Here is a 25,797-nt window from a genome sequence, read left to right on the forward strand (position 1 = left end):
CCCCCTATCCCCAGCGTTTAGACACTTTCCCCCTATCCCCAGCGTTTAGACACTTTTCTCCTAACCCTAGCGTTTAGACACTTTTCCCCTATCCCTAGCGTTTAGACACTTTTCCCCTATCCCTAGCATTTAGACACTTTCCCCCTATCCCTAGCGTTTAGACACTTTTCCCCTATCCCTAGCGTCTAGACACTTTCCCCCTATCCCCAGCGTTTAGACACTTTTCCTCTATCCCTAGCGTTTAGACACTTTCCCCCTATCCCTAGCGTTTAGACACTTTTCCCCTATCCCTAGCGTTTAGACACTTTTCCCCTATCCCTAGCGTTTAGACACTTTCCCCCTATCCCCAGCGTTTAGACACTTTCCCCCTATCCCTAGCGTTTAGACACTTTTCCCCTATCCCTAGCGTTTAGACACTTTTCCCCTATCCCTAGCGTTTAGACACTTTTCTCTATATCACAACTAAATACAGGTTATTGACACCTTTCTACTATTACATGGGGGGACTTTATTTTTTGAAAGTTTCCGAAATTCCGTGACCCGGAAGTACTTCATTAATGTTGCTGACGAGACGCTGACGTCGAGACGCAGGTGGATGATTGATTCTGCTTGCGCTCTCACTGGATCTCATCAACCAAACAAGTAGCCAAAGGAAATCAGTATCAAGTAGCCTACTGCTAACATTTTAAATGTGAGCTTGTAAATTTGGTCTGTAAACTAACGCATTCCGTGAATCGTTAGTGGTTGCCGCGGCCTGTCTTTGTTGTTATCCAAACTAGCTAGAACAACACTCCAATCCAACCCGTTTGTGTAGCTAGCTAACTAAATTCAGTGAGAGTTGAAGTGTGTCTTTTATTTTATATTTAGTCATCTATCATTGCATTGTGAGTAAAATGTCTAGCGAGGAATAAGCTAGCTGGCGACTAGCTAGGTAGTTAGCTAGCTAAATTATCTTGACCACAACCGTTGCTAAACTAATTGGCTACCGGTTTGTGTTAATCCCTGTTGGACGGGATGAGTTGTTAGCTATTTTAGCAACATATATATTTTTGGAACTATCCCACGATCAAGGTTAGTGAAAATCCCCCAGAACTTGTTGAGGTCTCCTCTTTTAGATCCACCTCTAGCCGACCATGTCTGAGCCGGGTTCTGGCTGTGGTGATCCGGCCCAGAGAAGCTCACAGCCGGGTCCAGAAGTGGTGTCAGTGAAGCTGGAGGACTGCAGTCAAACACTGGAACTCAATGTGATTGTGAAAGAGGAGGAGGAGAGAGAAATCAAGGAGGAAGAAACCAGTGACTCAGGTAAATTCAAGCTAACAACATTGTTTGTTTTAGAGTGCTATACAAATCAGGATCAATGAGTTAACCAGCTAATTTTAATAAACAACCCCACATTACAGTTGATTTTCTGGTACATTAAGAAATCTAAACTTATATGTGTGTTTTGGGTTGTTGAGTCAAATTAGACCATGCCAATATCAAGCTTCAAGTTATTTCTGAATATTTAGGCAAGTTTGTATTTATTATGGATCCTCATTAGCTGCTGCCTTGGCAAAATGAAGGCAGTTACACATTTTAAAAACATTACAATACATTCACAACAGATTTCACAACATCTTACGCGTGTTCCCTCAGGCCTCTACTCCACTACCACATATCTACAACATATTGTGTTCCCTCAGGCCTCTACTCCACTACCACATATCTACAACATATTGTGTTCCCTCAGGCCTCTACTCCACTACCACATATCTACAACATATTGTGTTCCCTCAGGCCTCTACTCCACTACCACATATCTACAACATATTGTGTTCCCTCAGGCCTCTACTCCACTACCACATATCTACAACATATTGTGTTCCCTCAGGCCTCTACTCCACTACCACATATCTACAACATATTGTGTTCCCTCAGGCCTCTACTCCACTACCACATATCTACAACATATTGTGTTCCCTCAGGCCTCTACTCCACTACCACATATCTACAACATATTGTGTTCCCTCAGGCCTCTACTCCACTACCACATATCTACAACATATTGTGTTCCCTCAGGCCTCTACTCCACTACCACATATCTACAACATATTGTGTTCCCTCAGGCCTCTACTCCACTACCACATATCTACAACATATTGTGTTCCCTCAGGCCTCTACTCCACTACCACATATCTACAACATATTGTGTTCCCTCAGGCCTCTACTCCACTACCACATATCTACAACATATTGTGTTCCCTCAGGCCTCTACTCCACTACCACATATCTACAACATATTGTGTTCCCTCAGGCCTCTACTCCACTACCACATATCTACAACATATTGTGTTCCCTCAGGCCTCTACTCCACTACCACATATCTACAACATATTGTGTTCCCTCAGGCCTCTACTCCACTACCACATATCTACAACATATTGTGTTCCCTCAGGCCTCTACTCCACTACCACATATCTACAACATATTGTGTGTCCTCAGGCCTCTACTCCACTACCACATATCTACAACATATTGTGTTCCCTCAGGCCTCTACTCCACTACCACATATCTACAACATATTGTGTTCCCTCAGGCCTCTACTCCACTACCACATATCTACAACATATTGTGTTCCCTCAGGCCTCTACTCCACTACCACATATCTACAACATATTGTGTTCCCTCAGGCCTCTACTCCACTACCAATGTGGGAAAAGCTTCAATTATTATTCAGTACTTAAGGAACATCAAAGAGTACATACAGGGGAGAAGCCTTACCACTGCACACTTTGTGGGAAGAGTTTCAGTTGGGCAACAAACATAAGGAATCATCAGTTAAGACACATTGGAGAGAAACCTACATGTACTCTCAATGTGATTGTCAAAGAGGAGGAGGGCGAACAGAGACACATTAAGGCAGAAGAGCGAGAAGTTGAGGTAGAGGAGAGAGAGGTGAAGGAGCTAACTCCATAGGAATTGCATTGCACGGGGGGGACACAAAGTGCAGCTGGATATATACGACACAGTCCCTTTCAAAAACTAAACATATATTTGGTTGGTGGAGACCTTAATGAATTATTTCCAACCTACTTTAACTGAGGAGACAGGTCCCACAGACAGGGTCTACAGACAGGTAGCCCAATATTTTCAACATTGTAGTTTTCAATATTGGTCCTAAAAAGTTGTCTTTGAAGCAATTTTCTTTCCATAAGTAACTTATTGCATTTTCTTATTAGCACAATAAAGGTGGCCATTGATTAAAATATAATATTTTAAATCAGTTATTGACGTTGAAATGCAGGCTTTTATGTTGAAGTTTTTTTTTATATAGACATTTTTTATTTTCTTTTTTTTGTGAAATAAGGTGTCAAGAATGTGTATTTTAATTGACCTGCCTGATAAAGTTAAGGTAAATAAACTCATTATATGAGAGTGATGTCATTGTTTGTGCTGCTGGCAGAACAAAAGGTCAAACTGTGTGGTTTGTAATGATTCTGTGAACTCAGATCAAATAGCCAAAAGGGTGATAGAACATGGATCAATAGATTCTCCACTGGGTCGAGCTGAGGCTCAATGTAAGATCAGAGACATGTTGGTACATGTGTGGCAGAAGGGTTTGGATTCAGAGACCAAGGGCCGGCATTTATGATCCCTCCAAAGGATGGTTGGAGGACCAAGATTCCAAGGTCAGACTATGAAAGAAGAGGTGGCTCCCTCCAAAGGAAGGTTGGTGGACCAAGATTCCAAGGTCAGACTAGGAAAGAAGAGGTGGCTCCAATACCAAATCGTCCCTTAAGCCCTGCACCCCATGTACTTGTGTAGATCTGAGAGGATTTGATAACACTGTAGCGGGGAGAGACCGTTGTGAAGAGACCATTGTTAATTGAATTCATCATTCCATTTGGTTGGCCTTCATGTGAATGGTGTGTGTCTGGACTCTATGGTTTTCTTGTACTTTTCTAAACACAGTGCCTACTACAGTGCCTACTACAGTGCCTACTACAGTGCCTACTACAGTGCCTACTACAGTACCTACTACAGTGCCTACTACAGTGCCTACTACAGTGCCTACTACAGTGCCTACTACAGTGCCTACCACAGTGCCTACCACAGTGCCTACCACAGTACCTACTACAGTGCCTACTACAGTGCCTACTACAGTGCCTACTACAGTGCCTACTACAGTGCCTACTACAGTGCCTACTACAGTGCCTACCACAGTGCCTACTACAGTGCCTACCACAGTGCCTACCACAGTGCCTACTACAGTGCCCACTACAGTGCCTACTACAGTGCCTACTACAGTGCCTACTACAGTGCCTACTACAGTGCCTACTACAGTACCTACTACAGTGCCTACTACAGTGCCTACTACAGTGCCTACCACAGTGCCTACCACAGTGCCTACTACAGTGCCTACTACAGTGCCTACTACAGTGCCTACTACAGTGCCTACCACAGTGCCTACCACAGTGCCTACTACAGTGCCTACCACAGTGCCTACTACAGTGCCTACTACAGTGCCTACTACAGTGCCTACTACAGTGCCTACTACAGTGCCCACCACAGTGCCTACTACAGTGCCTACTACAGTGCCTACTACAGTGCCTACTACAGTGCCTACCACAGTGCCTACTACAGTGCCTACCACAGTGCCTACTACAGTGCCCACCACAGTGCCTACTACAGTGCCTACTACAGTGCCTACTACAGTGCCTACTACAGTGCCTACCACAGTGCCTACTACAGTGCCTACTACAGTGCCTACTACAGTGCCTACTACAGTGCCTACCACAGTGCCTACTACAGTGCCTACTACAGTGCCTACTACAGTGCCTACTACAGTGCCTACTACAGTGCCTACTACAGTGCCTACTACAGTGCCTACTACAGTGCCTACAGTCTTTCAGCAAGTATTCAAACCCTTTGACTATTCCACATTTTGTGTTATAGCCTGAATTCAAAATGGATTAAAGAAAAACATTTCTCTCACCCATCTACACACACGAACCCAGAATGACAAATTGAAACCATGTTTTTAGTAATGTTTGCAAATTTAGTGAAAATGACATTTCAGATAAGCCTCCATTTTGTTTTACATGTTGAATGTCTCAGTAGTATAGGGCCAACACCACCGTGTGTTGCTTACTGAAAGAAGTAGACAAACGTTCACTCTGCTATCATTACTCAGATAGACCTCCATTTTGTTTTACATGTTGAACGTCGCACTAGTATAGGATCAAAACCGTGTAGCCTTCTAAAGTAGACAAACGTTGATTTGATATATTTGGTGATGTATACAGCTACATTTCAGATACATTTATTGTACATTTCAACGGCAGTAAGACCAATCTACCTTGTTTTATTAGGGCTCTAAAGCAATTCTAGTTGTGCCCCCCCCCCCCCCCTTTTCAGATGAGCCAAGGAGGAGGACAGATGATAACAGAAGGTCAGTGGAGCACTTCAGCAGGCCTTAATGCTCAAATCAGTTTTGTTTTTCCAAACCTGTTTTGGAATACTGACTGTCCAAACACGAAGTTACAAGTGACGAAATCAGATGTGTGTGTTCAGACAGCAGTCATTGGCTGACATGGCTACGCTAGTTGTCATAGTAACGGCAGGCGTGTGTGTGTGTGTGTGTGTGTGTGTGTGTGGAGTGGTGGAGGCTGATTGGTGATGGTGCTCCTGCTTCCTATCACTCAGAAGTTATGTACCAAGCTACGGTGATGACAACGCCTGCCATGGACGTTTCCAATGCTTTGAATGACCAAAATCATAGTGTAAGAAACACTTTTAAAGGCTCAAGGGAGCCGCATCAGTCAGCTAGCTAGCCACAACAGTCCACTAGCTAGCCGCAGCAGTCAACTAGCCACAGCAGTCCACTAGCTAGCCGCAGCAGTCAACTAGCCACAGCAGTTCACTAGCTAGCTAGCCGCAGCAGTCAGCTAGCTAGCCACAACAGTCCATTAGCTAGCTGCAGCAGTCCGGTTGGCTAGCCGCAGCAGTCAGCTAGCTATGTAGCTGTTTAGCTTTCTAGCACATTCACTAATTTGTTTGTAAACAATCAAACAAGCTAGTTAGCTACCACATGTTCTTGTCAAACTGTCAATAGAGTAGATAAGTAACAGTCTAAACACACTTGAGGGCAAATACATCTGATCTGTACCGTTCAGACAATATCCCAGACATTGCCAGGAATCAGATTTGTATCTGACTTCAAACCACCTATGAAGGTGGAATGTGGCTTCAATTATCAGATTCCATGTGCTTTTTTTGGCTGTTCAGACTGCAGGAAAAATAACAGATTCTAGTCGGATATGCAAAAACAAATGGATTTCAGTCACTTCAAACTGCCAATGTGAACAAGGCTTTAGACCAGCAGCAGCCAGACATAGTAGGGAAGTGAAGACACAGAGACAGCAACGGAGGAGTAGATGATGGAGAGAGGCAACAGAGAAGACAAAGAAAGTGACAGAAGAGGGCAGATGGAGAGAGACACCAGACAAGACACAGACAGCAACAGAGAAGACAGAGAAAGTGAAAGAAGAGGGCAGATGGAGAGAGACACCAGAGAAGACACAGACAGCAACAGAGAAGACAGAAAGTGACAGAAGAGGGCAGATGGAGAGAGACACCAGAGAAGACACAGACAGCAACAGAGAAGACAGAGAAAGTGACAGAAGAGGGCAGATGGAGAGAGGCAACAGAGAAGACAAAGAAAGTGACAGAAGAGGGCAGATGGAGAGAGACACCAGACAAGACACAGACAGCAACAGAGAAGACAGAAAGTGACAGAAGAGGGCAGATGGAGAGAGACACCAGAGAAGACACAGACAGCAACAGACAAGACAGAGAAAGTGACAGAAGAGGGCAGATGGAGAGAGGCAACAGAGAAGACAAAGAAAGTGACAGAAGAAGGCAGATGGAGAGAGACACCAGACAAGACACAGACAGCAACAGAGAAGACAGAGAAAGTGACAGAAGAGGGCAGATGGAGAGAGACACCAGAAAAGAGACAGACAGCAACAGAGAAGACAGAGAAAGTGACAGAAGAGGGCAGATGGAGAGAGACACCAGAAAAGAGACAGACAGCAACAGAGAAGACAGAGAAAGTGACAGAAGAGGGCAGATGGAGAGAGACACCAGAGAAGACACAGACAGCAACAGAGAAGACAGAGAAAGTGACAGAAGAGGGCAGATGGAGAGAGACACCAGAAAAGAGACAGACAGCAACAGAGAAGACAGAGAAAGTGACAGAAGAGGGCAGATGGAGAGAGACACCAGAAAAGAGACAGACAGCAACAGAGAAGACAGAGAAAGTGACAGAAGAGGGCAGATGGAGAGAGACACCAGAGAAGACACAGACAGCAACAGAGAAGACAGAGAAAGTGACAGAAGAGGGCAGATGGAGAGAGACACCAGAAAAGAGACAGACAGCAACAGAGAAGACAGAGAAAGTGACAGAAGAGGGCAGATGGAGAGAGACACCAGAAAAGAGACAGACAGCAACAGAGAAGACAGAGAAAGTGACAGAAGAGGGCAGATGGAGAGAGACACCAGAGAAGACACAGACAGCAACAGAGAAGACAGAGAAAGTGACAGAAGAGGGCAGATGGAGAGAGACACCAGAAAAGAGACAGACAGCAACAGAGAAGACAGAGAAAGTGACAGAAGAGGGCAGATGGAGAGAGACACCAGAAAAGAGACAGACAGCAACAGAGAAGACAGAGAAAGTGACAGAAGAGGGCAGATGGAGAGAGACACCAGAGAAGACACAGACAGCAACAGAGAAGACAGAGAAAGTGACAGAAGAGGGCAGATGGAGAGAGACACCAGAAAAGAGACAGACAGCAACAGAGAAGACAGAGAAAGTGACAGAAGAGGGCAGATGGAGAGAGACACCAGAAAAGAGACAGACAGCAACAGAGAAGACAGAGAAAGTGACAGAAGAGGGCAGATGGAGAGAGACACCAGAGAAGACACAGACAGCAACAGAGAAGACAGAGAAAGTGACAGAAGAGGGCAGATGGAGAGAGACACCAGAAAAGAGACAGACAGCAACAGAGAAGACAGAGAAAGTGACAGAAGAGGGCAGATGGAGAGAGACACCAGAAAAGAGACAGACAGCAACAGAGAAGACAGAGAAAGTGACAGAAGAGGGCAGATGGAGAGAGACACCAGAGAAGAGACAGACAGCAACAGAGAAGACAGAGAAAGTGACAGAAGAGGGCAGATGGAGAGAGACACCAGAGAACACAGACAAAAAATATCTAATCTCTCAAAGTTCATCTCAAAGTGCACCAAATTCATGCATTTAGCTTTTGAACTTCCTTATTTTTCTTGTCGGGGTAGAATGCCTCCGGACTCCCCTACTGGCTTTGGGCTAGTAGAGTAAAGAGGAGATAGTGTTCCAGAGTAGAAAGGCCCATAGTAGCTAATGTAATTAGTTGTTTCTGCTGTGGCAGGTGGGAAGTTGCAAAATTACCTGAAAAAATATCTAATCTCAAAGTGCACCAAATTCAGCTGTTGAAATTCCTTATTTTTCTTGTCGGGATAGAATGCCTCCGGACTCCCCTACTGGCTTTGGTCTAAGACCCCAATGTCTTCAAATCCTATATATTTTTTAAAAATTAACCTTTATATAACTAGGCAGGTCAGTTAAAAACAAATTATTATTTACAATGACGGCCTACACCAGCCAAACCTGGGCCAATTGTACACCACCCTATGGGACTCCCAATCACGGTCAGTCGTAATACAGCCTGGAATCGAACCAAGGTGTCTGTAGTGACACCTCTAGCACTGAGATGCAGTGCCTGAGACCCGCTGCGCCACTCAGGTGCTGCAAGAGGTTTCACTCTCTTCAACATCTGTCCACTTGGTAATACAATGTTATTCAATGCGTTTATATGAGATGTTTTTATTTCACCTTTATTTAACTAGGCAAGTCAGTTAAGAACTAATTCTAATTTACACTGACGGCCTACTGGGGAACAGTGGGTTAACTGCCTTGTTCAGGGGCAGAACAATCTATCAACCTTTCGGTTACTGGCTCAACGCTCTAACCACTAGGCTACCTGTGGTATGTGTTAATTGTAGGGGTGCCCATGGGGCCGGGGATCAGAAATGTCTCCGTGAGAGAGAGGCATGTTGAGGTTACCAGGGTTAGAATAGTGCAGAAGGTGTCATATGCTGAGGCAGTGAAGGAAGTAGAGGAAGATGGGTCAAGGGGAGGGATCCTGAGAGGAGAGGTGTAAGTAGTAGATCTGTACCAGTACAGAGGGAGGGATCCTGAGAGGAGGGGTGTTAGTAGTAGATCTGTACCAGTACAGAGGGAACACTTTTAATTAAAGCCTCAAGGGATAAGATGATCTAACGTTCAAAACAACTCCTTTTTTTGGGCTAGCCACTGCAGTCAGCTAACCAGCCGCAGCAGTCCGCTAGCCAGCCGCAGCAGTCCGCTAGCCAGCCGCAGAAGTCCACTAGCCAACCGCAGCAGTCAGCTAGCCAACCGCAGCAGTCAGCTAGCCAGCCGCAGCAGTCCGCTAGCCAGCCACAGCAGTCAGCTAGCCAACTGTAGCAGTCAGCTAGCCAGCCGCAGCAGTCCATTAGCCAGCCGCAGCAGTCCATTAGCCAGCCGCAGCAGTCCGCTAGCCAGCCGCAGCAGTCCGCTAGCTAGTAGCTAGCCAGCCGCAGCAGCTAGCCAGCCGCAGCAGTCCATTAGCCAGCCGCAGCAGTCCATTAGCCAGCCGCAGCAGTCCGCTAGCCAGCCGCAGCAGTCCGCTAGCCAGCCGCAGCAGTCAGCTAGCCAACTGCAGCAGTCAGCTAGCCAGCCGCAGCAGTCAGCTAGCCAGCCGCAGCAGTCCGCTAGCCAGCCGCAGCAGTCCGCTCGCTAGCCGCAGCAGTCCGCTCGCTAGCCGCAGCAGTCCGCTCGCTAGCCGCAGCAGTCCGCTCGCTAGCCGCAGCAGTCCGCCAGCTAGCCGCAGTAGTCCGCCAGACAGCCGCAGCAGTCCGCCAGACAGCCGCAGCAGTCCGCCAGACAGCCGCAGCAGTCCGCCAGACAGCCGCAGCAGTCCGCTAGCCAGCCGCAGCAGTCCGCTAGCCAGCCGCAGCAGTCAGCTAGCCAGCCGCAGCAGTCAGCTAGCCAGCCACAGCAGTCAGCTAGCTAGCCACAACAGTCCACTAGCTAGCTATGTAGCTGTTTAGCTTTCTAGCACATTCACTCATTTGTTTGTAAACAATCAAACAAGCTAGTTAGCTACCACATGTTCTTGTCAACCTGTCAATAGAGTAGATAAGTAACAGTCTAAACACACTTGAGGGCAAATACATCTGATCTGTACCGTTCTGACAATATCCCAGACATTTTTGACAATCAGATAGACTCTGGCTTGTCTAATGAGCCAATGTTTGAAGTTTTTTGGCAATATGCTGTAGAGTAAAGAGGAGATAGTGTTCCAGAGTAGAAAGGCCCATAGTAGCTAATGTAATTGGTCGTTTCTGCTGTGGCAGGTGGGAAGTTGCAAAATTACCTGAAAAAATATCTAATCTCTCAAAGTTAATCTCAAAGTGCACCAAATTCAGCTGTTGAAATTCCTTATTTTTCTTGTCGGGATAGAATGCCTCCGGACTCCCCTACTGGCTTTGGTCTAAGACCCCAATGTCTTCAAATCCTATATATTTATTAAATGAACCTTTATATAACTAGGCAGGTCAGTTAAGAACAAATTATTATTTACAATGACGGCCTACACCAGCCAAACCTGGGCCAATTGTACACCACCCTATGGGACTCCCAATCACGGTCAGTTGTAATACAGCCTGGAATCGAACCAAGGTGTCTGTAGTGACACCTCTAGCACTGAGATGCAGTGCCTGAGACCCGCTACGTCACTCAGGTGCTGCAAGAGGTTTCACTCTCTTCAACATCTGTCCACTTAGTAATACAATGTTATTCAATGCGTTTATGTGGGATTTTTTTATTTAACCTTTATTTAACTAGGCAAGTCAGTTAAGAACAAATTCTAATTTACAATGACGGCCTACTGGGGAACAGTGGGTTAACTGCCTTGTTCAGGGGCAGAACAATCTATCAACCTTTCGGTTACTGGCCCAACGCTCTAACCACTAGGCTACCTGTGGTATGTGTTAATTGTAGGGGTGCCCATGGGGCAGGGGATCAGAAATGTCTCTGTGAGAGAGGCAGGTTGAGGTTACCAGGGTTAGAATAGTGCAGAAGGTGTCATATGCTGAGACAATGAAGAAAGTAGAGGAAGATGGGTCAAGGGGAGGGATCCTGAGAGGAGAGGTGTAAGTAGTAGATCTGTACCAGAACAGAGGGAGGGACTGAGAGGGGTGTTAGTAGTAGATCTGTACCAGAACAGAGGGAGGGATACTGAGAGGAGTGGTGCTAGTATTAGATCTGTACTAGAACAGAGGGAGGGATCCTGAGAGGAGTGGTGTAAGTAGTAGATCTGTACCAGTACAGAGGGAGGGATCCTGAGAGGGGTGGTGTTAGTATTAGATCTGTACCAGAACAGAGGGAGGGATCCTGAGAGGAGTGGTGTTAGTAGTAGATCTGTACCAGTACAGAGAGATAGGACAACAAGTGATCCATGTTTCAGTAAAATTTGATTTTTTAGAATTTATAGCAATGGTTATTAACTGTACTGCAGGGATGGAAGATAAGTCGCAGAAAATTGAAGTTGTGGTGGCAGCTGCAGAGAAGTATTTGGTTGAATGACGTTTGACATCATAAGAGTTACAGGGTGTGTTGAGTGGTGGTGTCCTTTCAGGCTGTTGGCCTGAGCTACGACTACATAGATTTAGTGGAGTAGGGTGGTGGGTATTTGTTCATTTATTAACTTAAAAAAAAAAAAAGCTAACTATAAGGGTGTTTTACTCCAGTCTAGTAGGTGGCGGTAATGCAACATGTGTTGGATGCCACCTGCCGTTAAACCACATCGAAGAAGAAGATGATCCCGTCATACAGATGTGTTTATACCATATAGAATAATACATTGAACGATTCTGATTGCTCTCACAGGAACTCATAATTTGCATTTACAGCCAAACAATTACAGAAAAGTAACTGTTCAGGTATTTACATTTTTAAATGTGACCTTGTAGTTGGGTATGTAAACTAACGCATTCCATGAATCTGCAGTGGTTTCCGCGGCCTGTCTTTGTTGTTGTTTTTCCCAGCAAGTTAGCCATTAGTCAGCTAGGTAGTTAGCTAGTTACAACCTCCAATCTGTTACTATAGCTAATGTTAGTTAGTTAACTACAGTTCAGGATAACGGTTTAAGTGTGACTTGCTTTTGGTAGCCAGCTAACGTCTCATTGTGAGCAAAATGACTTAGCGAGGAATTAGCTAGCTAGCTAAATTAGCTGGACCAACCGTTGCTAATGGCTACCGATTTATGCTATAAAAAAAAATCCCTGTTGGACGTTATGTGTGGTTAGCTCATTTAGCAAACGTTACATATTTGTGTTGTCTTTTCTGTAGCAATCACACGAAAGATCCATCTGTGAAAACCACCCAGAACTTGTTGAGGTCTCCTCTTTTAGATCCATCTCTAGCCGACCATGTCTGAGCCGGGTTCTGGCTGTGGTGATCCGGCCCAGAGAAGCTCACAACAGGGTCCAGAAGTGGTGTCAGTGAAGCTGGAGGACTGCAGTCAAACACTGGAACTCAATGTGATCGTGAAAGAGGAGGAGGAGAGAGAAATCAAGGAGGAAGAAAACAGTGACTCCGGTGAGTTCTGGCTGTCTTTTCCCACTAGCACAGACTTTGCTGATATCTATTTTATCGAGGAGACATGTACTTACTATGATTGAGAAATATGGTGGTCTCACCTACTTAAGATGGATGCACTAACTGCAAGTCGCTCTGGTTAAGCGCATCTGCTGAAGGACTAAAATGGAAGACTTACATCCTCTTTGACTTGAGTTCAGGCTGTGTTTCGTAGGGAGGGAGGACAGATTGCTTTATCCCCAAACATTATAATATTTTATATATTTCATTTGTGTTATCGCTGTGTGATTCAAAGCAACAAGCCCCTTGTAAAAGCCTTTCTTTCAATGCTCTGTTAATGTACCAGCCCTCTGGCTGACGTCCCAACAAAATGAAAGAGCAACTTAATGCAAAAACCAACTTCTCTGGTTGAAAATGGCTTCTGTGGCATCGATATTAGTCAAACATTTATTCCACTTTCAATATTGACTAAAGTGTAAGTAGGATACTTTTGGTCATAAACTATATTCCAAAACAGTTGTGAGATTTGTGTAACTGAGGTCATCATGACGTACATGAGAGGTTGTGTTTGGATTCCAATCGTCCCCCACTAACACAACGGTGGTAGACCTGATCACTGACAACGATGAGACGGCCTGTAGGGAGGAGGTCAGAGACCTGACCGTATGGTGCAAGGACAACAACCTCTCCCTCAATGTGATCAAGACAAAGCAGATGATTGTGGACTACAGGAAAAAGGTGGACCGAGCCACGCCCCCATTCTCATCGACGGGGCTGTGGTGGAGCAGGTTGAGAGCTTCAAGTTCCTTTGGCGTCCACATCACCAACAAACTAACATGGTCCAAGCACACCAAGACAGTCGTGAAGAGGGCACAACAAAACCTATTCCCCCACAGGAGACACAAAGATTTGGCATGGGTCATCAGATTTTTACAGCTACACCATCGAGAGCATTCTGACGGGTTGCATCACTGCCTGGTATGGCAACTGCTCGGCCGCAAGGCACTACAGAGGGTAGTGCGTACGGCCCAGTACATCACCAGGGCCAAGTCTCCTGCCATCCAGGACCTCTATACCAGGCAGTGTCAGAAGAAGGCCCTACAAATTGTCAAAGACTCCAGCCTCCCTAGTCATAGACTGTTCTCTCTGCTACCGCACAGGAAGCAGTACCAGAGCGCCAAATCTAGGTTCAAGAGACTCCTAAATAGCTTCTACCCCCAAGCCATAAGACTCCTGAACAGCTAATCAAATGGCTACGCAGACTATTTGCATAGTCTGGATAGCCATTCCCTTCTCCTAGCTGCCAACGCCTTGCTCCGAAGCACCTCTCACTCACATGGCTCTCTCAGATATCTCAATTCCTATTAGCCAATTCCCGTCACGTGATCGGGTCCATCTCACAGTCGTCGCAGCCCCGAGGTAGGCTACCAGTGAAGGGCGACACATCGGGCTAGGCTGCTAGCGAAGAGCGACACATCGGGCTAGGCTGCTAGCGAAGAGCGACACACCGGGCTAGGCTGCTAGCGAAGAGCGACACACTGGGTTAGGCTGCTAGCGAAGACCGACACATCGGGCTAGGCTGCTAGCGAAGAGCGACACATCGGGCTAGGCTGCTAGCGAAGAGCGACACATCGGGCTAGGGTGCTAGCGAAGAGCGACACATCGGGCTAGGCTGTTAGCTAAGAGCGACACATCGGGCTAGGCTGTTAGCTAAGAGCGACACATCGGGCTAGGCTGCTAGCGAAGAGCGACACATCGGGCTAGGCTGCTAGCGAAGAGCGGCACATCGGGCTAGGCTGCTAGCGAAGACCGACACATCGGGCTAGGCTGTTAGCTAAGAGCGACACATCGGGCTAGGCTGCTAGCGAAGAGCGACACATCGGGCTAGGCAGCAACGGTCTTATCAGATTCCAAGACGCATATTGAAGATGTTAGAAGAAATGTACATTTTTTTTGGTCGACAAGATGAGCAACGAACAGGCTGCTGCTTTTACTACGTCAATGTATTATCCCCCCCATAGTTCAAACATTGCCCTATTCTATTGGTCTGCTTGTTGTTCTATGCGAGAAGTAAATATTCCAAACCAGACTCTGGGACAGTTGTGGGGTGATAGATCCCAAATTAATCCAACATCTGTACGTCAAAACACCCTTTAATAGCAATGAGGCTGATCAGAATGTTTAGTTACATTTTTTTCTTCACGTTATAAGCCCAACAATGTCCACATGGCAGTAAATCAAATCAAATTGTATTGGTCACATACACATGGTTAGCAGATGTTAATGCGAGTGTAGCGAAATGCTTGTGCTTCTAGTTCAGACCGTGCAGTAATATCTAACAAGTAATCTAACAATTTCACAACAACTACCTTATACACACAAGTGTAAAGGGATTGAATAAGAATATGTAAATATAAATATATGGATGAGCGATGGCCGAACGGCATAGGCAAGATGGTATAGAGTACAGTATATACATATGAGAAGTAATGTAGGGTATGTAAACATTATACAGTGGGGCAAAAAAGTATTTAGTCAGCCACCAATTGTACAAGATCTCCCACTTAAAAAGATGAGAGAGGCCTGTAATTTTCATCATAAGTACACTTCAACTACGACAGACAAAATGAGGGAAAAAAAATCCAGAAAATCACATTGTATGATTTTTTAATGAATTTATTTGCAAATTATGGTGGAAAATAAGTATTTGGTCAATAACAAAAGTTTATCTCAATACTTTGTTATATAAACTTTGTTGGCAATGACAGAGGTCAAACATTTTCTGTAAGTCTTCACAAGGTTTTCACACACTGTTGCTGGTATTTTGGCCCATTTCTCCATACAGATCTCCTCTAGAGCAGTGATGTTTTTGGGCTGTTGCTGGGCAACACAGACTTTCAACTCCCTCCAAAGATTTTCTATGGGGTTGAGATCTGGAGACTGGCTAGGCCACTCCAGGACCTTGAAATGCTTCTTACGAAGCCACTCCTTCGTTGCCCGGGCGGTGTGTTTGGGATCATTGTCATGCAGAAAGAACCAGCCACGTTTCATCTTCAATGCCCTTGCTGATGGAAGGAGGTTTTCACTCAAAATCTCACGATACATGGCCCCATTTGATGCACCTGTACTGACCTTTCCTTTACACGGATCAGTCGTCCTGGTCCCTTTGCAGAAAAACAGCCCCAAAGCATGATGTTTCCACCCCCATGCTTCACAGTAGGTATGGTGTTCTTTGGATGCAACTCAGCAATCTTTGTCCTCCAAACACGACGAATTGAGTTTTTACCAAAAAGTTATATTTTGGTTTCATCTGACCATATGACATTCTCCCAATCTTCTTCTGGATCATCCAAATGCTCTCTAGCAAACTTCAGATGGGCCTGGACACGTCTGGCACTGCAGGATTTGAGTCCCTGGCGGCGTAGTGTGTTACTGATGGTAGGCTTTGTTACTTTGGTCCCAGCTCTCTGCAGGTCATTCACTAGGTCCCCCCGTGTGGTTCTGGGATTTTTGCTCACTGTTCTTGTGGTCATTTTGACCCCACGGGGTGAGATCTTGCGTGGAGCCCCAGATCGAGGGAGATTATCAGTGGTCTTGTATGTCTTCCATTTCCTAATAATTGCTCCCACAGTTGATTTCTTCAAACCAAGCTGCTTACCTATTGCAGATTCAGTCTTCCCAGCCTGGTGCAGGTCTACAATTTTGTTTCTGGTGTCCTTTGACAGCTCTTTGGTCTTGGCCATAGTGGAGTTTGGAGTTTGACTGTTTGAGGTTGTGGACAGTTGTCTTTTATACTGATAACAAGTTCAAACAGGTAACGAGTGGAGGACAGAGGAGCCTCTTAAAGAAGAAGTTACAGGTCTGTGAGAGCCAGAAATCTTGCTTGTTTGTAGATGACTAAATACTTATTTTCCACCATAATTTGCAAATAAATTCATTAAAAATCCTACAATGTGATTTTCTGGATTTTTTTTCTCATTTTGTCTGTCACAGTTGAAGTTTACCTATGATGAAAATTACAGGCCTCTCTCATCTTTTTAAGTGGGCGAACTTGCACAATTGGTGGCTGACTAAATACTTTTTTGCCCCACTGTATAAAGTGACATTGTTTAAGTGACTAGTGATACATTTATTACATCCAAATGTTAATTATACAACTGGCTAGAGATTTAGTCTGTATGTTGGCAGAAGCCACTCAATGTTAGTGATGGCTGTTTAACAGTCTGATGGCCTTGAGATAGAAGCTGTTTTTCAGTCTCTCGGTCCTAGCTTTGATGCACCTGTACTGATCTCACCTTCTGGATGATAGCGGGGTGAACAGGCAGTGTCCGGGTGGTTGTTGTCCTTGATGATTTTTTTTGGCCTTCCTGTGACATCGGGTGGTGTAGGTGACCTGGAGGGCAGGTAGTTTGCCCCCAGTGATGTGTTGTGCAGACCTCACTACCCTCTGGAGAGCCTTACGGTTGTGGGTGGAGCAGTTGCCGTACCAGGCGGTGATACAGCCCGACAGGATGCTCTCGATTGTGCATCTGTAAAAGTTTGAGTGTTCTTGGGGACAAGCCAAATTTCTTCAGCCTCCTGAGGTTGAAGAGGCGCTGTTGGGCCTTCTTCACCACGCTGTCTGTGTGGGTGGACCATTTCAGTTTGTCTGTGATGGGTACGCCAAGGAACTTAAAACTTTCCACCTTCTCCACTACTGTCCTGTCAATGTGGATAGGGGAGTGCTCCCTCTGCTGTTTCCTGAAGTCCACATTCTCCTTTGTTTTGTTGACGTTGAGTGTAAAGTTATTTTCCTGACACCACACTCCGAGGGCCCTCACTTCCTCCCTGTAGGCCGTCTCGTCGTTGTTGGTAATCAAGCCTACCACTGTCGTGTCGTCTGCAAACTTGATGATTGAGTTGGAGGCGTGCATGGCCACGCAGTCATGGGTGAACAGGGATTACAGGAGAGGGCTGAGAACACACCCTTGTGGGGCCCCAGTGTTGAGGATCAGCGGGGTGGAGATGTTGTTTCCTACTCTCACCACATAGAGGCGGCCCGTCAAAGTCCAGGACCCAGTTGCACAGGGCGGGGTCGAGACCCAGGGTCTCGAGCTTAATGACGAGTTTGGAGGGTACTATGGTGTTAAATGCTGAGCTGTAATCGAATGAACAGCATTCTTACATAGGTATTCCTCTTGTCCAGGTGGGATAGGGCAGTGTGCAGTGTGGTTGCGATTGCGTTGTCTGTGGACCTATTGGGGCGGTAAGCAAATTGGAGTGGGTCTAGGTTGTCAGGTAGGGTGCAGGTGATATGGTCCTTGACTAGTCTCTCAAAGCACTTCATGATGAAAGAAGTGAGGGCTACAGGGCGATAGTCATCTAGTTCAGTTACCTTAGATTTCATGGGAACAGGAGCCATGGTGGCTCTCTTGAAGCATGTGGACACAGCAGACTGGGATAGGGATTGATTGAATATGTCCGTAAACATAACAGCCAGCTGGTCTGCGCATGCTCTGAGGACGCGGCTAGGGATGCCGCCTGGGCCTTTAACACGTTTAAATGTTTTATTTACGTTGGCTGCGGTGAAGGAGAGCCCGCAGGTTTTGGTAGTGGGCCGTGTCAGTGGCACTGTATTGTCCTCAAAGCGAGCAAAGAAGTTGTTTAGTTTGTCTGGGAGCAAGACATTGGTGTCCGCGATGGGGCTGGTTTTCTTTTTGTAGTCCGTGATTGACTGTAGACCCTGCCACATACATTTAGTGTTTGAGCCGTTGAATTGCAACTCTACTTTGTCTCTATACTGACGCTTAGCTTGTTTGATTGCCTTGTGGAGGGAATAACTACACTGTTTGTATTCAGTCATGTTTCCGGTCGCCTTGCCATGATTAAAAGCAGTGGTTCGCGCTGTCAGTTTTGCACGAATGCTGCCATCAATCCACGGTTTCTGGTTGGGGAAGGATTTAATCGTCACCGTGGGTACCACATCACCGAAGCACTTGCTAATAAACTTGCTCACCGAATAAGCGTATACATCAATGTAATTGTCCGATGCTATCCGGAACATATCCCAGTCCACGTGATCGAAGCAATCTTGAAGCGTGGAATCAGATTGGTCGGACCAGCATTGAACAGACCTGAGCATGGGCGTTTCCTGTTTTAGTTTCTGTCTATAAGCTGGGAGCAACAAAATGGAGTCGTGGTTAGATTTGCCGACGGAGGGCTTTGTATGCGTCACAGAAATTAGAATAGCAATGATCCAGAGTGTTGCCAGCCCGGGTCGCGCATTCAATATGCTGATAAAATTTAGAGAGCCTTGTTTTCAGATTAGCCTTTTTAAAATCCCCAGCTACAATAAATGCAGCCTCAGGATATGTGTTTTCCAGTTTACATAGAGTCCAATGAAGTTCTTTCAGGGCCGTCGAGGTGTCTGCTTGAGGGGGATGTACACGGCTGTGATTATCATCGAAGACAATTCTCTTGGTAGATAATGCGGTCGGCATTTGATCGTAAGGAATTCTAGATCAGGTGAACAAAAGGACTTGAGTTCTTGTATGTTGTTATGATCACACCACGACTCGTTAATCATAAGGCATGCACCCCCACCCTTCTTACTAGAGAGATGTTTGTTTCTGTCGGCGCGATGCATGAAGAAACCGGGTGGGCTATAAGCTCAGCAATGTGCACAAATGTTCCAAATTGCATTTAGCGTTTATGGTTAAATAGTTTAAAAATGTTGACTGCCTCCGTCCGCTCAGATTGCAAGGTGGGTGATGTTGCCGTGCGCAACAGTCATTGGCCTTTTGAATGAACAGCCTCTCCTGTCTGAATGAACAGCCTCTCCTGTCTGAATGAACGAACAGCCTCTCCTGTCTGAATGAACAGTGCCTCTGGTATGACAGAATCAAGCCTTTAGACCTTAATATGAATTATCCTTCATTATATTTGTCAAACATGACAGACTATGGTATTGACTACAGCCCATCACCTACACTTTGTCATGTAGGATAATTATTTCTGTACATTGACATACACTTATGTTCTTCTTAACAGAAGAGCTAGTGTTTTTTTGTTGTTTTCAAATCAATTTAATTGTCTATTCTGGTTAATTGCCTTGGTGCTCTAGCAGATGGCCTTGGTGCCCTAGCAGATGGCCTTGGTGCCCTAGCAGATGGCCTTGGTGCTCTAGCAGATGGCCTTGGTGCCCTAGCAGATGGCCTTGGTGCCCTAGCAGATGGCCTTGGTGCTCTAGCAGATGGCCTTGGTGCCCTAGCAGATGGCCTTGGTGCCCTGGCAGATTGCCTTGGTGCTCTAGCAGATGGCCATGGTGCCCTGGCAGTTTGCCTTGGTGCTCTAGCAGATGGCCATGGTGCCCTGGCAGATTGGGCACCTCTTGGAAGGCCAAATGGCCTTGCCCCTAACATCAGGAAACTCCAGGCCTGGTGATCACTCCAGTCTGCCATCGTTTTGGGCAAATGGGGAATTAAGACAATGCGCACTTGTCAATATTCCCATTCACGAACATCTGGTGTCCCGCCGCGCCCTCTTTTATAACATGATTTTCTATGAAACACTGCCAGACTTACAACTTTCTCCCTCTCTATGACCAGAGTGTGTAAGAAACAAAACGGTACCGAAGCACATGTGTCGCCAGTGACTTGATAAGCTGATTGAGCTAATGTGGCCTGCCTGCTCAATGTACCTGCTTCATTGACAAAACACAGAGATGGGAACTTGGCTGGCTGGCTAGTGATTTTAGGAACTAATAAATGTTGTTGGTGAAGGATATGGAACCCTGGTCTCTGGTGGGGAGTCTTAAATGTGATTGGTGTAGGGGAGTTTTATCACTACATCACGGCTCTACACTAATTACAGATTTCTTGATTGATCTGAGATTATTTCGGACTATTTTGAGGAATTGGTAGGATGTGTTGTTGCTTCCGTGACTAGTTTTTTAGCCATTATTTAAGGTTAAATCCTGCATTTTTAAGCCTAAAAGCCTTTGTACCTCTTTCTGTTTCTTACCCAATGTGTGTTCATATTCTTACAGGAAAGAGCTCCAACCCAGACTCAGACAGCAAGCCCAGTCCCACAGCGTCAGGAAATCATAAAGAATGCAGACAGAAGCCCCAACCCTGCTGTAGCGACAGTTTTAATTGTCCAACTCACCTCAAATCACTCAAACAGATTCCCAAAATAAAGAAGACTTACCTCTGCTCCCAATGTGGGAAGAGTTTCAGTCGGACAGGAGACTTAAAGAGTCATGAGAGATCACACAGTAAAAAAAAGCCTTACCACTGTGCTCGATGTGGGGAGGGATTCACTCAGCTTGGAAGTCTAAAAAGTCATCAGAGAATACATACAGGGGAGAAGCCTTACCACTGCTCCCAGTGTGGGAAGAGCTTTAATCGTTCAGGAAACCTTACTGAACATCAAAGAATACACACAGGGGAGAAGCCTCACCACTGCACCCAATGTGGGAAGAGTTTCAGTCGGGCAGGAGTTCTAAAGAATCATAAGAGAACTCACACAGGAGAGAAACCTTTCCACTGCTCTGCTTGTGGAAAGAGTTTTACAAGAGAAGTAAGCCTAAAGAATCATCAAAGAGTACACACTGGAGAGAAACCTTTCCACTGCGCCACGTGTGGGAGGGGTTTCAGTGAGAAAGTAAATCTTAATAGACATGAGCGAGTACATAGTGAAGAGAAGCCTTACCACTGCACCACGTGTGGGAAGAGCTTTAATCACTCAGGAAGCCTTAAGGAACACCAGAGAATACATACAGGGGAGAAACCTTACCACTGCACTGAGTGTGGAAAGAAATTCCGTTTTGCGGGAGATCTAAAGAATCACCAGAGATCACACAGTAGGGAGAAGCCTTACCACTGCTCTCTTTGTGGGAAGAGTTTCAATCAACCCGGAAACCTAAAGAGTCATCAGCGAATACACATAGAAGAGAAGCCTACCAGTACTGTCAATGTGATTGTCAAAGAGGAGGAGGGTGAGAGGAAAATCAATGATAAGGTAAAGAGAGAAGTTGAGGAAAATAATGGTGTAGTTGACTCAGGGACATCAAGACTACCTGGTCGTGTGAGTTACCCCTGTCCTCAATGTGGGAAGAATTTTAGTTCCTCAAGTAATCTAAAGAATCATCAAAGAGTACACACTGGAGAGAAACCTTTCCACTGCTCAGCATGTGGGAAGCGTTTCCGTGAGAAAGCACACCTTAAGAGACATGAGAGGGTACATAATGGAGAGAAGCCTTACAACTGCTTTGAATGTGGGAAGAATTTCCGTGTGGAAGATACCCTACAGAAACACCAGAGAATCCACACAGGAGAGAAGCCTCACCACTGCTCTCTTTGTGAGAAGAGCTTTAATCATTCAGGAAGCCTTAAAGAACATCAAAGAATACATAGTGGAGAAAAGCCTTACCACTGCTCTCTTTGCGGGAAGAGCTTCCATCATTCAGGAACCTTTAAGAAACATCAGCAAAAACACATTGGAGTGAAACCTACCTGTAATCTCAATGTGATTGTCAAAGAGGAGGATGATGACTGTACTCTCAATGTGATTGTCAAAGACGAGGATGGTGACTGTACTCTCAATGTGATTGTCAAAGAGGAGGAGGATGACTGTACTCTCAATGTGATTGTCAAAGAGGAGGAGGATGACTGTACTCTCAATGTGATTGTCAAAGAGGAGGAGGATGACCCAGATACATCAAGACTACCTGATTGTGGTCGTTACCCCTGTCCTCAATGTGGAAAGAATTTTAGTTCCTCGAGTAATCTAAAGAATCATCAAAGAGTACACACTGGAGAGAAACCTTTCCACTGCTCTGCATGTGGGAAGAGTTTCAGTGAGAAAGCAAACCTTAAGAGACACGAGAGAGTACATGAGAAGGAAAAAAGAGAAGTTGAGGAAGAGGAGAAAACTGGTAGTGTAGTTGACCCAGGGACATCAAGACCTGGCCGTGGGAGTTACCCCTGTCCTCAATGTGGGAAGAGTTTCAGTTCCTTAGGTAATCTAAATAATCATCAAAAAGTACACACGGGAGAGAAGCCTTACCACTGCACCCAATGTGGGAAGAGCTTCAGTGAGAAAGCAAACCTAAAGAGACATGAGATAGTACATAGTGGAGAGAAGCCTTACCACTGCACCCAATGTGGGAAGAATTTCCGTGCGGCAGATACCCTACAGAAACACCAGAGAATCCACACAGGAGAGAAGCCTAACCACTGCTATTTTTGTGGGACGAGCTTTGATAATTTAGGCAGCCTTAAGGAACATAAAAAAATACATAATGGAGAGAAGCCTTACCACTGCACTCAATGTGGGAAGAGCTTCAATTACTCAGGAAATTTTAAGAAACATCAAAGAATACATATTGGAGAGAATCCTACCTTTATTCTCAATGTAATTGTCAAAGAAGAGGAGGAAGATGGAAAAGAGAGAGAAGTTGAGGTCGAGGAGAGAGAAGTGAAGGAAGAGGCTACATAAGCTAACTAGGAAAGGAAGAGTTATACCTCATATCTTTGCAATGCTGTCTTCTGTGTCAGTATGGGATTGGGCAGCACTATTGAGAGCGATCTCCTTTTTAAAATAGTCCATATCTTCTACTTCTATGAGTGTATTGGAAGGTAGCAAATCAACTGAAAAAGTACATACCACCACCTATTTTGGTGGAGTGTATACATATCATCTGAACAGGATACCACCTCCTAATGTACTGCAGTGTGTACAGTCTGAACAGGATACCACCTCCTAATGTGCTGCAGTCTGAACAGGTACAAAGCCAAGGTTGGTGATTTACTGCTACCTGCAGTTATATAATGTTAGCTCAGGACTATAAATTCATTGGTTAACTCCTTCTGCTGACCTGGATGGAATTATATCGTCCTTCCTTAACCCACAGGAAGTCCCACCATTTTGACTACTTCAAAATGGTGAAAGTCCTCAATGGTGCTGCTCGTTAGACAATACTGTGGAAAAGCCTCACCATTGCTCTCCATTATATAAAATCTCTTATTCACCAAAGCATGTGATAAATATATCTGTATAGAATCTGCGTTCCAGGACACAGATTCATGCTCTGAGTTCATTTGACCGTGGGTTGTCGACAATGCAGCTTTTAAAAAAGGCAATTTCCGACTGTGCGAAAACATATGCAGCATTTACCACGAATAAGAAACACGCGATAGTGGGAACATTGCCTTTAAAAGTCGGATTGAATCCCAGCTTCTGTTTAGTCGTGGTAAAAACATTACATCTTTCTTCCATTTATTTTCTTTCCATTTAGCAGAAGTCTTTATCCAAAGTGATTTGTTCTGGATGTAAAAGCACAGACAACACAAACAACAATATCTAAACGCATTAAAGGACCAATAACAAAGTTGAACCAATAACAAAGCGAGGCAACCTTGTTTTGGTATAAAGCTTAGGGATGGACCTGGAGACGTGTAACCACTTTCACATTCATAGAGCTATGGACTGACCATTCATGATCTCAAAATTATAATTTTACCTATGGACTGACCATTCATGATCTGAAAATGATAATTTTAGCTATGGACTGACCATTCATGATCTCAAAATGATAATTTTAGCTATGGACTGACCATTCATGATCTCAAAATTATAATTTTAGCTATGGACTGATCATGAATGATCTCAAAATGATCTGCTATGGACTGACCATTCATGATCTGAAAATGATCTGACCATTCATGATCTCAAAATGATAATTTTAACCATGTTTTAGGCCAATAGGGGGTTTGTTTACATTTACAATGTTTCCAAACATTGGAGGAAAACAAACTTATTTTGTGGTTCTGATGGTGTGACAGTTGAAATAATCTTATGAGGGATTATAAATGAATAGTTTTCAAGAATCAATAGGGATATACAGTATCATTCATTTATAGAAGTCTAAAAATGTATGTTACAACTGCAGATCAACCCTTTAATCACTACAGTGTCATAACATATTTATATATACCATTACAACAGTTCACAGTAACAGAGGTCAGATAGGCCTACAGTTTACGTTGTTGAACAGTGTCTCTGCCCTACTTTTTAAACTGATGAGTGAGATGTGTAAAGAAGGTACATTTGGATCACCTATTACACGTTGTACAAGGTACATTGAGAAGTTGATCTAAAATACAACCTGCCCCGCCTCCTTCCTGTTTACGAGTAGTACAGCGTGAAGAGAATAATGCCCTGTGGGCTATCCTATTGAATACAGAATGTGTCCATAGAATCATCCCACTGGGCACAGACGTCAGTTCAACGTCTACTTAGTTTTCCACGTTGATTCAACGTTGATTCAACGTCATCGCTTTGACGTTTTAGGTTGAAACGACGTCATCGCTTTGACGTTTTAGGTTGAAATGACGTGGAAACGACGTTGAATCAACCAGGTTTTTTGCCCAGTAGGATTATGACAGAATTCAGCCATTCTGTTTAACCTCAGGAGAAGGGCTGGTCTGGATTGTGACAGAATTCAGCCATTCTTTTTTAACCTCAGGAGAAGGGCTGGTCTGGATTGTGACAGAATTCAGCCATTCTTTTTAACCTCAGGAGAAGGGCTGGTCTGGATTGTGACAGAATTCAGCCATTCTTTTTAACCTCAGGAGAAGGGCTGGTCTGGATTATGACAGAATTCAGCCATTCTTTTTAACCCCAGGAGAAGGGCTGGTCTGGATTGACGTCAGAAGTAAACAATATGAGTGTATTGTTGTGTCATCATCTGGATGTAACCTGTGTGTAAAAAAAATATTGCCAAGTATCCTCGAATTGAATTATAAATACCAACAGAACAAACTGTCTGTGTAATGCCTCTTCTTCATTGACATTGACATTGTATTGGTTGGCATGGCATCCACAACAATGCCTTTTTGTACACTTTCAGGGAGGTCAGGAAAATGGCATCCCTTTAGAGGGCAAATATGAGATGTATGTTAGTAGAAGTATAATATTATCATAATGCAGGGTTCCCCAACCCCAAGAAGGAGAGGTTAGGAGGAGTGTAATATCATAAGGCAGGGTTCCCCAACCCCAAGAAGGAGAGGTTAGAA

At 44.9% G+C, this 25,797-nt stretch overlaps 1 protein-coding gene across 3 annotated transcripts; it reads left to right on the top strand.

Moving 5' to 3' along the window:
• The first annotated feature begins 566 nt into the window (after window positions 1–566).
• LOC110493354 (uncharacterized) lies at window positions 567–25,543 on the top strand. Of its 3 annotated transcripts, none has more exons than XM_090194793.1 (3): window positions 567–691; window positions 1,116–1,302; window positions 20,766–24,087. In XM_090194793.1, exons 2-3 carry the CDS (start codon window positions 1,134–1,136, stop codon window positions 23,216–23,218), a joined length of 2,622 nt encoding a protein of 873 aa, XP_090050919.1. In that variant the 5' UTR covers window positions 567–691; window positions 1,116–1,133; the 3' UTR covers window positions 23,219–24,087. The 3 variants fall into 3 exon arrangements, with proteins under 3 accessions (XP_090050919.1, XP_090050917.1, XP_090050918.1); XM_090194791.1 differs by lacking the exons at window positions 567–691; window positions 1,116–1,302 and adding exons at window positions 11,720–12,081; window positions 12,553–12,739 and having other exon boundaries at window positions 20,766–25,543; XM_090194792.1 differs by lacking the exons at window positions 567–691; window positions 1,116–1,302 and adding exons at window positions 11,943–12,081; window positions 12,491–12,739 and having other exon boundaries at window positions 20,766–25,543.
• Window positions 25,544–25,797: the final 254 nt, after the last annotated feature.

The sequence above is a fragment of the Oncorhynchus mykiss genome, chromosome 13 (genome assembly GCF_057628025.1).
Source record: "Oncorhynchus mykiss isolate SJ-2025 chromosome 13, ASM5762802v1, whole genome shotgun sequence".
Classification (NCBI taxonomy): Eukaryota; Metazoa; Chordata; class Actinopteri; order Salmoniformes; family Salmonidae; genus Oncorhynchus; species Oncorhynchus mykiss.